A 15562-nucleotide genomic window follows, 5' to 3' on the forward strand; every position below is an offset into this window, starting at 1 on the left:
CAGTTTGCCTCTGTTTGGCTGTCTTGTGCAGCCCTTTTTCATCGTGCACGCGCACGTGTGACCGAACGTGTGTGTGCGTGTGCGTGCATGTGTGTTCCCCCCTCCCTCCCTCCCTCCCTCCACCTCTGCCTGCCTGGCTGTCAGCTTTGCCGCCACCACGTAGCAGATTCCTGGCAGAGGCAGCGGCTCGTGTCTGCTCTCCTTCTTTCTCTGACACACACACGCACACACACACGCACACCCACACACGCACACGCGTGTCAGCAGTCCATGTAGAACCACGTAGCAGCACAGCTTTTGGATTTTTTTTCTTCTAGCAAACCGGTCATGGATCTTTTTGAACTGGACTTTTTCCGCGACTGGGAGCTGGAGCAACCATGGTGAGTCCTGCGCACATTTTATTCTTTTATTATTTTATTTGTGTCATTTAAACATTTATATATGTGTGTTTCCCTAAAAAAAGAGAAAAACCGCACAGTTCCAGACTTGGCTTTATTATTTCACGGCCAAAAGTGCGTCCATAGTCTCTTTCTTTGTGTCGCGCACACGCGCGCGCACACGGGCACGCGCGTAACGCCGGCTTTTTGTCAATTTGTATTATTATTATATTATTTTAATTATCACTGTTGAATTGATGGAATGTCGGACGTGGACGCGCGTGCACGCCGCGCCGTGGTAACCCCACGAGCACGTGCGCGCCGCATTGTTAACAGGTTGCAAGTTTGCTTCCCACTCGAAGTGAGCGTGCAGGGGGACGCGGTCACGTCAAGTTGTGTTGGGAGGACCGCTGAGCATCCGCGGGGCCCCACTTCATTCACTCAAATCGGTGGTGATCGTGACAAAGAATTGTTGTTGTGATGCCAAATGAATGAATGGATAGTGTTTTATGTCGGCCGGTCCAAGATGTCAGTGTCATGGAGGTATTCACTTAACAAGTATTGTGGTTGCACATTGACTTACTCTAATCATTGAATAATACTTTTTTTTTTAAACAAATTTTTACTGGTCATGTTAAATTCTTCTTATATATTTTTGAATTTTTAACTATAATTTTTCTTTTTATTTGTATTTAAAAAAAAAAATCTTATTCATTGCTATTATTATCACTATTATTCTCTTAATGTTATGTTTTTATTAATGTATTATTTCTATTTTATTTGTACATATATTTTATCAAATGTTTCATACTATTTTTTTTTTAGATGCCGTTAACTTTAGTTATCCTCCGGTGTGGGCGCCTCAATAGCGTTTTTCCTAAATCCTCAGTGCCTTGTTTTGTTTTATTATTGTCAATAGTCCTGTGTTTGTGTATGCGTGTGTGAGTTTGTATGTATGTGTTTTCTTCTTCTTTTTGTGTCTGCCACTTGCCTGTGTATGAAAAGTGCTATGGTATATAGATAAAGTTTGAGTTGATATGATTTGAAATAAAGGAGTATAATAACACATTTGATATGGTGCAATGCACATGAGTGTATACATGTAAAATATTCACAGTATGACAAGTAGGTTAAACATAAAATGATACCTATAGATGAAAACTACGTATCATGGATGGCAAATTTATTATTAATGGATTTTGCATGTGTACCTAATGATGTGTCCTGTGAGTTTCATTAATTCATTATATCAGCCAACAAGGGATGTACAATTCCTCATTTTCCCCACATATATTCTGCGTGAATGAATGCAAGAGTGCGTAGTCTTGAGAGCTTTCTGTGGCCTGACAAACAAAGGATGGAGAGACCAGGGAGTTGCATTAAAGTCTGTCATGCTTCCCTCGCATAGGCTAAAACTGCTTTGTTTGTCCCTACAAGAACGTAAAGAGCAGTTTATTAGCAGAATAACTGTTGCAGGCTGCGATTTAAGTATATATGTGCTGAAATGAAACTGTTCATAAAACAAAGCAGGGGGATTTTTTTACTCTGCATTGTCAGTTTGTCAACTGAATGTATGCACAATTCCTTTAAATGAAGGTCAAACTGATGACATCATTGAGGTTGTTCGCACAGGTACAATACATATATAGACTTGCATTTTAATATAGTTCTGACTTCTCATGTAATGTTTTTGGCATTACACATTATTGCACATTGCTGTGGATTCCTATGTCTGTTGAATATATCTGTTGGACTGCAATCTATTTGTGGTGCGGGGAGGCTAAATTGGATATTTTTCTAATTTGCATAATTAGTCCTGGCGCATAATTAATTTCTAAATAGGCAAACTTTGAATTTTTAAAAAAAATAGACCTGTCAAATTTGACACATTATTTCATACAATTATCAAAATATTGCATTAATCATGTGTATACACGTTGATTAATCGCACAATTTATTTTGACCGCACAACTCCTTTACCTTAACCCAGGTGTTTCAAACGGCCGGATCAGGCCCGTGGACAGGTTTTATCCGGCCCGTGGGATGAGTTTGCTAAGTATAAAAATTAACCTGAAATTTTTGAATGAAAGAAACAGCTGGATGTCGCAATAGCAATTCTTACAAAAATAACCAAATGAACCACATAATGTTAGTACATCAGTCGAGGAAAATGATCAAACTACATAAATAACATCCCGTGATTTGATTTTGATATATTTTTTTTTATCTTGATAGATTGAAAATTAACACAAATGAGTTGACTGATGATCATTATCACATAATTTATTCAGAAAATGTAAATAAGGACAAATGAAGATAGAATACTATTAACCGCAACCTATAAGTGTAAAAAAAAAAAACAACAACATTATGTTTTGTACATTTTCAAAATGTGCTTGTTCTATTTTTAAACTAAAAAAAAAATCTGAAGTTATCTCTATTTTTAAGTTATCGTGCCATGATTTTACCAGTTCGGCCCACTTGGGAGTAATTTTTCTCCACGTGGCCCACAATCTAAAATGAGTTTGACACCACTGCCTTAGCCGCAGATGTTACCTGAAAGGTGTGTTGTTATAAGGTCAGTGGTTACGTCAGTATAAAGATGAGTAAGGAGTCTCCCATACAGGTGTAGGTGTCATTTCAAAATACTCCCTGGCTGGACTTTAGCTAAAGCAGTTACCACGTTTTGAACAAAACAAATGATGTACATTCAAAGTAAAACTTAAAAAAATGTTCCTGTATGACATTCTAACAGTAACTTTTTTAAAGTTAATTAAAATTATGCTCACAAGTAACTGACTGCGATTAATCAAAATGCAAAAGTGTAAATAATATGATTTAAACATAATCGTTTGAGAGTATAGGCTGCAGCTATCGATTATTTGAGTAAACGAATAACCTATCTACTGAGTTTGCATGTTCTCCCCGTGACTGTGTAGGTTCCCTCCAGGTACTGCGGCTTCCTCCCACCTCCAAAGACATGCACCTGGGGATAGGTTGATTGGCAACACTAAATAGTCCCTTGTGTGGAAATGTGAGTGTGAATGTTGTCTGTCTATCTGTGTTGGCCCTGTGATGAGGTGGCGACTTGTCCAGGGTGTACCCCGTCTACCGCCCAAATGCAGCTGAGATAGGCTCCAGCACCCCCTGCAACCCCGAGAGGGACAAGCGGTAGAAAATGGATGGATGGATAGTTTGTTCAATTCATTGAGTAATTGGATAAGACACACTTCATAACCTCAGTTTGTGTTTAAGGGAAAATAGTTAAATGATAAATGATAAATGGGTTGTACTTGTATAGCGCTTTTCTACCTTCAAGGTACTCAAAGCGCTTTGACACTACTTCCACATTTACCCATTCACACACACATTCACACACTGATGGAGGGAGCTGCCATGCAAGGCGCTAACCAGCACCCATCAGGAGCAAGGGTGAAGTGTCTTGCTCAGGACACAACGGACATGACGAGGTTGGTACTAGGTGGGGATTGAACCAGGGACCCTCGGGTTGCGCACGGCCACTCTCCCACTGCGCCATGCCGTCCTAAACAAATATTTTTCTGCTCGGTATAACTTTCATTCTTTTTTTTGTTGAATAAATGCACATCATCAACGTCAAAACTGCACTTTTAACATGTGTGGATTTTTAACAAATTTTAAAAATAAATACAAATATCAATTTATATTTATAAATACTCTTGTTCAGCAGCTGTGCATAAACTATGTCCATATTTTTAAAATTGTTGGCACTTGTGTAATCAGGATTTATTCATTTTTGTTTTGTTTTACTTATTTTGCTACCTCTCTTTGTTTATAATGTATATTTTCTGCTGGATCTACTCTCTATTTTATGCTGCCCTTTTTCTTTTTTTCTGCTGTAACTGTCACATATACTGTAATATTGTACATGGTAATTGGGATTTGTTATGTATTGTATATATTATATACAAATATAATATAATATAATAATATGATATATCAGTGTATATAATATACTGTATATCATCCATCCATCCATCTTCTTCCGCTTATCCGAGGTCGGGTCGCGGGGGCAGCAGCCTAAGCAGGGAAGCCCAGACTTCCCTCTCCCCAGCCACTTCGTCCAGCTCTTCCCGGGGGATCCCGAGGCGTTCCCAGGCCAGCCGGGAGACATAGTCTTCCCAACGTGTCCTGGGTCTTCCCTGTGGCCTCCTACCGGTCGGACGTGCCCTAAACACCTCCCGAGGGAGGCGTTCGGGTGGCATCCTGACCAGATGCCCGAACCACCTCATCTGGCTCCTCTCGATGTGGAGGAGCAGCGGCTTTACTTTGAGCTCCCCCCGGATGACAGAGCTTCTCACCCTATCTCTAAGGGAGAGCCCTGCCACCCGGCGGAGGAAACTCATTTCAGCCGCTTGTACCCGTGATCTTGTCCTTTCGGTCATAACCCAAAGCTCATGACCATAGGTGAGGATGGGAACGTAGATCGACCGGTAAATTGAGAGCTTTGCCTTCCGGCTCAGCTCCTTCTTCACCACAACGGATCGATACAGCGTCCGCATTACTGAAGATGCCGCACCGATCCGCCTGTCGATCTCACGATCCACTCTTCCCTCACTCGTGAACAAGACTACGAGGTACTTAAACTCCTCCACTTGGGGCAGGGTCTCCTCCCCAACCCGAAGATGGCATTCCACCCTTTTCCGGGCCAGAACCATACTGTATATATAATATATAAACATTACATATATTTTATATTTTATATTGCTATTATGGTACATTTTTAGTCTACTTAATACCTGCATTATCCTTTCCATCTTTACCCTTCCATCCTTTGAAACTGAGCTATTGTGTGGAACAATTTCCCTTGTGGATCAATAAAGTTTGTCTAAGTCTAAGTTTTAGTTTTACTCATTAAACCATTAATTGAAGCAACAGAAAAACATTTTTAATTAATCGATTTAAATCGATTAATCTTTGCTGCTCTATCTGGCAGCACAGATTTAATGACACATTTGTGTTATTGTTATTATTAGTATCAACTAGGGGTGTAACGGTACACAAAAATTTCGGTTCAGTACGTACCTCGGTTTAGAGGTCACGGTTCGGTTCATTTTTGGTACAGTAAGAAAACAACAAAATATAAATTTTTTGGTTATTTATTTACCAAATTTGTAAACAATGGCTTTATCCTTTTAACATTAGGAACACTATAATAATTCTGCCCACGTTAATCAACATTAAACTGCCTGAAGTTGTTGCTCAGATTAAATAAAATGACAAAACTTTTCTTCTACATATAAAAGTGCAACATTAAACAGTTTCAAGTCAACTCATCATGCTTAATTTATTACAGCATTTGGGAAGCCTGTAGTTGATTTGTATTATGTAGATGTTATATTTTTATCAACATGTGATAGCAGGGACCCTGCCATTCAAAACTAGGCTGCTACATTACAAATGATTACACACACACACCGCACAATGAGCTAACACACACACACACACACACACACACACACATACACACCGCACAATGAGCTAACACACTCCGCAAAATGAGCTAACGTTACGCCAAAAGCTAATTAGCCTTCACCTCAAGCCAGGACTGCGAGCGAGCTGAGCTGCAGTTTGTTTCTAGAAGGTCAACGGACTCATAATGATGTTACTAGTAGTTGACTGGGAGGTGTTTATTTTAATTTGGGGAGAGTCCGCTGCCTGATGCTCACCTGCTAAACACCTATCTGCTAACCCCACCGCAGAAGCACTGACTTCATGCTCTGAATACGCACTGCTGATTGGCTGTTACCGCTAAGGTTGTAACCAATCAGTTGGTTGTGTGGGTGGGACAATGCTGGGTGCTGTGTAGGAGACGTAGGCAGAAAACAGGCAGCTTGTTAAGACTTTAGCTTAGGCGGCTACTTAATATGTTCGTGTGGAAACTCGTTCGATACACCTCCGAACCGAACCGGAACCCCCGTACCGAAACGGTTCAATACAAATACACGTACCGTTACACCCCTAGTATCAACAGTTCAGCTTTTTTCCACATTCACATTATGCCTTTTTTGCTCTATTCTTGAAATTGTGCTGTTTTGTTTTGCTTGTGCCACAGGCCCATAAAGAAACAAGCCACGGTCTGCAAATGGCAACCGGGCCGCACTTTGGACACCCGTGGTTTACACATTTTCACCGTGTAGGCAGAGTGAAGAAAGTCTCCTACGAGGAGCACCATCCCTAGCCAAGACTCACGTTATTTAAAGGCTAGGCTTTACGCTTGTGGAGGTGTTCAGCACACTTCCACACCTGGCGGTAGCATTGCCTACTCTCCGGGCTTGTGGAGGTGTCCTGCATGACTGGACGTGGAAGGAGCATGATATTCTGTCGCGAGGTAGAGTGGGGGCACAGTAACTTCATGGGTCTGTGTTCTCGCAGGGAAAACTAAGCAGGGAAACATCACGCACACACACACACACACACACACACACACACACACACACACACACACACGCACACACACACTGCTGTCCCTCAGCAGCCACCATGGAAGGGCCCTGGAGCAAGGTACTTAACCCCCCGCTGCCGGAGCGGAGCAGCTCAGGGCTGAACAACAAGCCCAGGGTGTCTACACGTTGCCCTCGCTCTGCCACCAGTCCATCACACAGCGGCTGACAGCTGCTCCTGATGGGAAACGGGGCTGGCACAGACAACGCCTTTATTCCTGGAAAGAGAATATGGAAATGTGCATAAATGAGCTCGCTTGAATGATGAACCCCTGCTCGGGTGTTAATGTGTGGGTGAGAGTGTGTAGTGTGATTGCATGTGCACCGTGTGACATGACAGCATGGACGGATCACAGGCGTCTGAATGTCGTATTTGATTGAAATGTCCTCACTCAGGGCAGAGAAGAAGAGGAAACGACAGGAAAAGATTCATCGAGGAATGGAAGTAAATCAGATATGATATTAGGTGCACCGGCACAGTCTAATGACGTTTAATACAAGAACTGTGTAAAATACGACTGTAGAGCCCAGCCCTGCACTGAGGCTGAACAATCAGAAAAATGTCAGTTTTACTCATTGTGGTCGTTTGGATGATGTTTGATGCTTCACATTCTCCTGGTGTGGTAGAAATGCAGAACATTTGTAGGGTAAGGTCATCGTCAGATATGCTGTTTCAGCAATTATGATTTTAAGTGTGAACTGGTAACACACCTAAAAATATTTGTTTATTTGTCCAGTTAGCACATCGTATTCATGACTAAAAAAGTTGCATTTTAACCGATACATTATTAATTCCCGGTACCTGGGAATCAATAACTGTGCTGTCCAGTTGTTATATCTGGCTTTCTTAGACTTCTGAGTCTCTTTTGCAAGTATTAATAAGTAGACTTGGCATGCAGTTGCAATTCCAATATATATATATATATATATATATATATATATACATATATATATATATATATATATATATATATATATATATATATATATATATATAGTCAAGGTTTTGGTGGTGTATCCCTTATACAGTGCTCAATACCAGGGTAGAGCGGAATATAAGTTAGGTCAGGAAAAAACCCAGAGGCTATATCATCCCTACAAGCAGGTTTGCCTGATTTTATAAAATCCCCTGACGAGCAGGGAAACCTGCGAAACAGGCTTGTAGGGAGGATACAGCCTGTGTTTTTTCCTGACCTAACGTATATATATATATATATATATATATATATATATATATATATATATATATATATATATATATATATATATATATATATATATATGTATATATATATATATATATATATATATATATATATATATATATATATATATATATAGGCTCCAGCACCCCCGCGACCCCAAAAGGGATATATATTTATATATATATATATATATATATATATATATGTATGTGTGGGAAAAAAATCACAAGACTACTTCATCTCTACAGGCCTGTTTCATGAGGGGTTCCCTCAATTCTTGCATCCAGCACACCTTGCAATAGTGGTAATAAAAGATGCAACCTATGCTTGAAAGAGAAACTGTTTATTATATACCGTCCAGACCTGTCATCCCTCAACAAGCGCAGCGAAATTGTATCAGCATGCCGCCACAGACGGAAACACCTCCTAGGTAACACATGAGCCAATCACCACGCCCCTACGCCAGCCTGTACCCACCCACTCTGTGCCCTATATAAGCCATGGTATGTGAATGCTCCCATTAAAATCTCCTGATGATTGAGGGAACCCCTCATGAAACAGGCCTGTAGAGATGAAGTAGTCTTGTGATTTTTTTTCCCACACATACATATATTGCGCTCTACTACGGTATCGAGCACTATTTTTTGGATAACCTTATTAAGACATATATATATATATATATATATATATATATATATATATATATATATATATATATATATATATATATATATATATATATATATATATATATATATATATGTATATCCATCCATCCATCCATTTTCTACCGCTTGTCCCTTTTGGGGTCGCAGGGGGTGCTGGAGCCTATATATATATATATATATATATATATATACGTTAGGTCAGGAAAAAACACAGGCTGTATCCTCCCTACAAGCCTGTTTCGCAGGTTTCCCTGCTCGTCAGGGGATTTTATAAAATCAGGCAAACCTGCTTGTAGGGATGATATAGCCTCTGGGTTTTTTCCTGACCTAACTTATATTCCGCTCTACCCTGGTATTGAGCACTGTATAAGGGATACACCACCGAAACCTTGACTATATATATATATATATATGTGTGTGTGTGTGTGTTTATTTGTGTATTTAATGTTTGAACTGAGAAACTTAATTTTTTTTTGCAAATACTCATTAACTTAGAATTTAATGGCAGCAACACATTGCAAAAAAGTTGGCACAGGCATTTTTACCACTGTGTTACATGGCCTTTCCTTTTAAGAACACTCAGTAAACGTTTGGGAACTGAGGAGACACATTTCTGAAGCTTTTCAGGTAGAATTCTCTCCCATTCTTGCTTGATGTACAGCTTAAGTTGTTCAACAGTCCGGGGTCTTTTGTCATATTTTAGGCTTCATAATGCGCCACACATTTTCAATAGGGGACAGGTCTGGACAACAGGCAGGTCAGTCTAGTACCCACACTCTTTTACTATGAAGCCATGCTGTTGTAACACTTGCAGAATGTGGCTTGGCATTGTATTGGTGAAATAAGCAGGGGCGTCAATGAAAAAGACGTTGCTTGGATGGCAACATATGTTGCTCCAAAACCTGTATGTACCTTTCAGCATTTATGGTGCCTTAACAGATGTGTAAGTTACCCATGCTTTGGACACTAATACACCCCCATACCATCACAGATGCTGGCTTTTGAACTTTGCGCCTATAACAGTCTGGATGGTCCTTTTCTTCTTTGGTCCGGAGGACACAACGTCCACAGTTTCCAAAAACTATTTGAAATGTGGACTCATCAGACCACATAACACTTTGCATCAGTCCATCTTAGATGAACTTGGGCCCAGCGAAGCCGGCTGCATTTCTGGGTGTTATTGATAAATGGCTTTCGCTTTGCATAGTAGAGTTTTAACTTGCACTTACAGATGTAAAAACGCACTGTAGTAAGTGACAGTGGTTTTCTGAAGTGTTCCTGAGCCCATGTGGTGATATCCTTTACACACTGATGTCGGTTTTTGATGTAATACCGCCTGAGGGATCGAAGATCACGGGCATTCAATGTTGGTTTTCGGCCTTGCCGTTTACGTGCAGTGATTTATCCAGATTCTCTGAACCTATTGATGATATTACAGACTGTAGATGGTGAAATCCCTGAATTCCTTGCAATAGCTGGTTGAGAAATGTTGTTCCTAAACTGTCCGACAATTTGCTCACACAATTGTTCACAAAGTAGTGACCCTCGCCCCATCCTTGTTTGTGAATGACTGAGCATTTCATGGAAGCTGCTTCTATACCCAATCATGGCACCCACCTGTTCCCAATTAGCCTATTCAGCCGTGGGATGTTCCAAATGAGTGTTTGATGAGCATTCCTCATCTTTTTCAGTCTTTTTTGCCACTTGTGCCAGCTTTTTTGAAACATGTTGCAGGCATCAAATTCCAAATGAGCTAATATTTACAAAAAATAACAAAGTTTACCAGTTCGAACGTTAAGTATATCGTCTTTGCAGTCTATTCAATTGAATATAGATTCAAAAGGATTTGCAAATCATTGCATTCTGTTTTTATTTACGATTTACACAACGTGCCAACTTCACTGGTTTTGGGTTTTGTATATACACATCAGTATATATATATATACGTATATATATATATATCCATCCATCCATCCATTTTCTACCGCTTGTCCCTTTCGGGGTCGTGGGGGGTGCTGGAGCCTATCTCAGCTGCATTCTGGCGGAAGGCGGGGCACACCCTGGACAAGTCGCCACCTCATCACAGATATATATATATATATATATATATATATATATATATGTATATATATATATATATATATATATATATATATATTCCGCACTATTTTTTGGATAACCTTATTAAGACATATACTCCGCTCCAAATTGACATTTGTTGAGCACTGTACGACGATCAGAAATGGAAAAATTCAACATCGACTACTCCACGAAGAACATTCCCATACCCGCGCAGAATGACTACAAGCTAAGGCTCATAGAAAAGACGGAACACTTCCTAAGAAGGATGCGGTGGAAAGCAAATTTTTTCCTCCACCCTGAAACAAAAGAAATGCAAAAGGAAACTTACGGATTCAAATCTACCAAGAACCCACCCACAGTTGAGGAACTAAAAGATTTTGAGAACGACATGCTCAAAATGATACAATCAGTCAAATTCAAGCCAATCCGCAACCCACTCCTCACCAAGCTGAAAAATGACAAGGAGCGCATCAAGAAAGTAAACAACCTCATCATAGCTGCCGATAAAACCACAAACTTCTACAGAATGGACATACCAGAACACCACACCTTACTGGACAGAAGCATCACCAAATCATACAAAAAAGCGCAACCCAATACCTTACAGAACATCCACCTGGAAAATAAAAGGATCGCGGCTGAACTGGACATTGAGGACAGGGTGGACGCCACAGCCAACAAGGAAGCCTTCATCACATTGAAGGATCACAAACCCAACTTCGCAAATAACCCAACATGCCGACTAATAAACCCAACTAAATCTGAAATAGGAAAAATCAGCAAAATAATCCTGGACAGAGTCAACACAAAAATCAAGGACAAAACACCACTCAACCAATGGAGAAATACAGCAGCAGTAATCAAATGGTTCAACAACATCCAAGACAAACAACAGCACAACTTTATCTCCTTTGATATCGAGGAATTTTACCCTTCCATCACGCAAGACCTACTGACTCAAGCACTAGACTTCGCCTCAGACTACGACTCAATCACAGGCAACGAAAGAAACATCATCATCCACGCAAAAAACTCCATTCTCATCCACAACAATACACCATGGCAAAAAAAGAACAATGCAACATTTGACGTCACTATGGGAAGTTTTGACGGAGCAGAAACGTGTGAACTCGTTGGGAGTTTCCTCCTCTCCCAGCTCGCTAGCCTCAATCTGAACCTTGGTATTTACCGTGATGACGGACTGGCAGTGTGTCGCGCCTCGCCAAGGAGCAGCGAGAATACCAAGAAGCGCATATGCCAAATTTTCAAAGAGAACGGCCTACGGATCACGATTGAAGCCAACAAGCAAACCGTCAACTTCCTTGACGTCACTTTCAACCTGAGAAATAACAGCTACCAACCATTCACGAAACCCAACACAACACTCCAATACGTGCACCATGACAGCAACCATCCACCCACCACCACGAAAAGAATACCTACCGGAATCAATAAAAGGCTATCGATGCTGTCATCTAGCAAAGCTGAATTTGACCAAGCAACCCCCCCGTACCAAAAAGCCCTTGATGAAAGCGGATACAATTTCACCCTCACCTATGAACCCACGCCAGGAAACCAGCCAAAAAAGAACAGAAAACGAAGCGGCATCATCTGGTACAACCCCCCATACAGCAAAAACGTCTCAACGAACATTGGACACAAATTCCTCAATCTGATTGACAAACACTTTCCCAAAGACAACAACCTAAGAAAAGTATTCAACAAGAACAACATCAAATTGAGCTACAGCTGCATGAACAATATACGACAAATCATCTCAAACCACAACAAAACAATTGCAAATGAGCCGTCGACCCCCAGTCAGAACGACTCCAAAACCAACAAAGCATGTAACTGTCGAAAGAAACCTGATTGCCCTCTCAACGGGGGGTGCTTACAAACATCAGTTGTCTACCAATCTAAGGTAATACGCAAGGACATTAACACATCCGACACATATGTAGGATTAACCGAGGGTGAATTCAAAACCAGATGGAACAACCACAAGGCTTCTTTCAGGAACAAAAACCTGCGAAATACCACAGAACTCAGCAAACACATTTGGGACCTCAAAGACAATAATGTTGAATATTCAATAACATGGCAAATTCTTGCATCCAGCACACCTTACAATAGTGGTAATAAAAGATGCAACCTATGCTTGAAAGAGAAACTGTTTATTATTTACCGTCCAGACCTGTCATCCCTCAACAAGCGCAGCGAAATTGTAACAACATGCCGCCATAGACGGAAACACCTCCTAGGTAACACATGAGCCAATCACCACGCCCCTAGGCCAGCCTGTACCCACCCACTCTGTGCCCTATACAAACCATGGTATGCGAATGCTCCCATTAAAATCTCCTGACGACTGAGGGTACCCCCCCTCATGAAACAGGCCTGTAGAGATGAAATAGTCTTGTGATTTTTTTCCCCACACATACATATATATATATATATATATATATATATATATATATATATATATATATATATAAAATCCTCTGACGGGCAGGGAAACCTGCGAAACAAGCTTGTAGGGATGGAATAGCCTCTGTGACCTGACGTATATGTATGTATGTATGTATATATATACAAAGTATATATATATATATATAATGTATAGATTATGTTCATATATATATATATATATATATATATATATATATATACATTATATATATATATATATATATATATATATATATATATATATATATATATATATATATATATATATATATATATATATATATATATATATGTATATATGTATATATATAATGTATAGATTCCATCCATCCATTTTCTACCGCTTATTCCCTTCGGGGTCGCGGGGGTTGCTGGAGCCTGTCTCAGCTACAATCGGGCGGAAGGCAGGATACACCCTGGACAAGTTGCCACCTCATCGCAGTAATGTATAGATTTTGTGTGTATATATATATATATATATATATATATATATATATATATATATATATATATATGTGTATATATAACCAAGTTAAAATGGTGATTGTAAAATCAGGAAGCCATGCAGACTGGCCACAACAACAAAAAAACAAGAGTGAAACAACAGGCATGTAGCGCACTGATTACAAACAATTAATTGGAAACAGCCACCAGAGTTGACATACTTCTTACAAGAGTCACAATTTCTCTGTAATTGTTGGTCCAAAGCTACTGAGGATTTTGGCAAAATGATGGTAATACAGTTTCTTTTCTTTGGTCGCACTGTATTTTCTAATGTGCATTGCGCAGTCGGGAGAGTGTTGGAAGCCCGCTGGTCACGCAACACTGCATGTACAGTGCGTAGTTGCAGAGTGCATCAAATACTGCTGCAAAATTGCCCCCAAAATTATATTTTGACAAAATAAAAGCATGTTTTATTGTGAGTTCATGAACTAGAGTATATTTAGAACTATATTTAGACTTATTATTTTGGTTAATTTTTTTCATGAAGACAATGTCAGAATGGCTGCGATTGAATGGTTCTGGGCACTCCGCACACGTCCCTTGGTCTCCCAACATGGCGCCTGTTGTTTAGCTGTCCGTACTCTCGCTATACACGGCTTTGGACTGATAGCCAGGAAATAGTCTTTACCATTAAACCAAGTATGACAGTCTAGTCTTTTGTTGATTTCTACAAAGTGTAAATACTGTATTGTACTTAATAAACTAACTTTTTCATTGTAGTGTGCATCTTAGTTGAAGTTTTCATTACCGATTTCGGAGGTATCCACAAATTGCCATGTAAAATAGCTCATGCTAATCCATAGCATTCCTACGGGGTATTTATTATAAATCAGCATTGACCTTGCACATTTTCAAAATTGAAGCTTTACTGTACTTCTGAGCACCTTATTCTTGCTTTGTTGACATTGAATATTGTAACATTACAGTATGGCGGAATCCGCTCTGAGTGCTTGACTGCTTGTTTCCCAGCCATGTGCTTGAGCAAATTATAATATTACATGTATTAGCTCTTTTTTCCTTCAGGTCCCTTACCACCATTTCATGCATTCTCCCTCGGTACATGTTCTCTACAAAAGACTTATGTTGATGTCGACATACCATACCATACCATACCATACCATACCATACCATACCATACCATACCATACCAACTATATGTATGAAGCCCTTTAAAAACAACTACAGTTGAAGAACAAAGGGCTGTACACCACAAAGAAATACAGGCAAAGGACATACTGAAAAATAACATTTAAAACAGAGGTAAAATACACATTGAAAAAGAAATACAAATTATCTTAAGAACAATTTGTTAGCTAAAAAGCAGTTAAAAAGTTAAAAACAGTTTAAACAGTTCAAAATCTCATGGCATAAGCGGTTGTTGACAATCGCCATAACCGAAAGTTAAAGTTAAAAAAGTTAAAGGACCCGTGATTGTCACACACACACTAGGTGTGGCGAAATTATTCTCTGTATTTGACCCATCACCCTTGATCACCCTCTGGGAGGTGAGGGGAGTAGTGAGCAGCAGCGGTGGCCGCGCCCGGGAATCATTTTTGGTGATTTAACCCCCAATTCCAACCCTTGATGCTGAAGGTAATGTAACCATTTACTAGTACACATGCCGACGTACCGTATTTTTCGGACTATAAATCGCAGTTTTTTTTCATGGTTTGGCCGGGGGTGCGACTTATACTCAGGAGCGACTTATGTGTGAAATTATTAACACATTATCGTAAAATATCAAATAATATTATTTAGCTCATTCACGTAAG

General features: G+C 39.8%; 1 protein-coding gene across 1 annotated transcript in view; it reads left to right on the top strand.

The window, feature by feature from the left end:
• Positions 1-219: 219 nt before the first annotated feature.
• The window catches only part of aff2 (AF4/FMR2 family, member 2), a 429950-nt gene continuing 414607 nt past the window's right edge, over positions 220-15562 (top strand). Inside the window, exon 1 of the mRNA XM_061979661.2 lies at positions 220-380. Within this exon, the coding sequence (XP_061835645.2) occupies positions 328-380 (53 nt within the window). The 5' untranslated portion in view covers positions 220-327. The remainder of the gene's footprint in view (positions 381-15562) is intronic.

This window comes from Nerophis lumbriciformis, linkage group LG19 (genome assembly GCF_033978685.3).
Source record: "Nerophis lumbriciformis linkage group LG19, RoL_Nlum_v2.1, whole genome shotgun sequence".
Taxonomy (NCBI): domain Eukaryota; kingdom Metazoa; phylum Chordata; class Actinopteri; order Syngnathiformes; family Syngnathidae; genus Nerophis; species Nerophis lumbriciformis.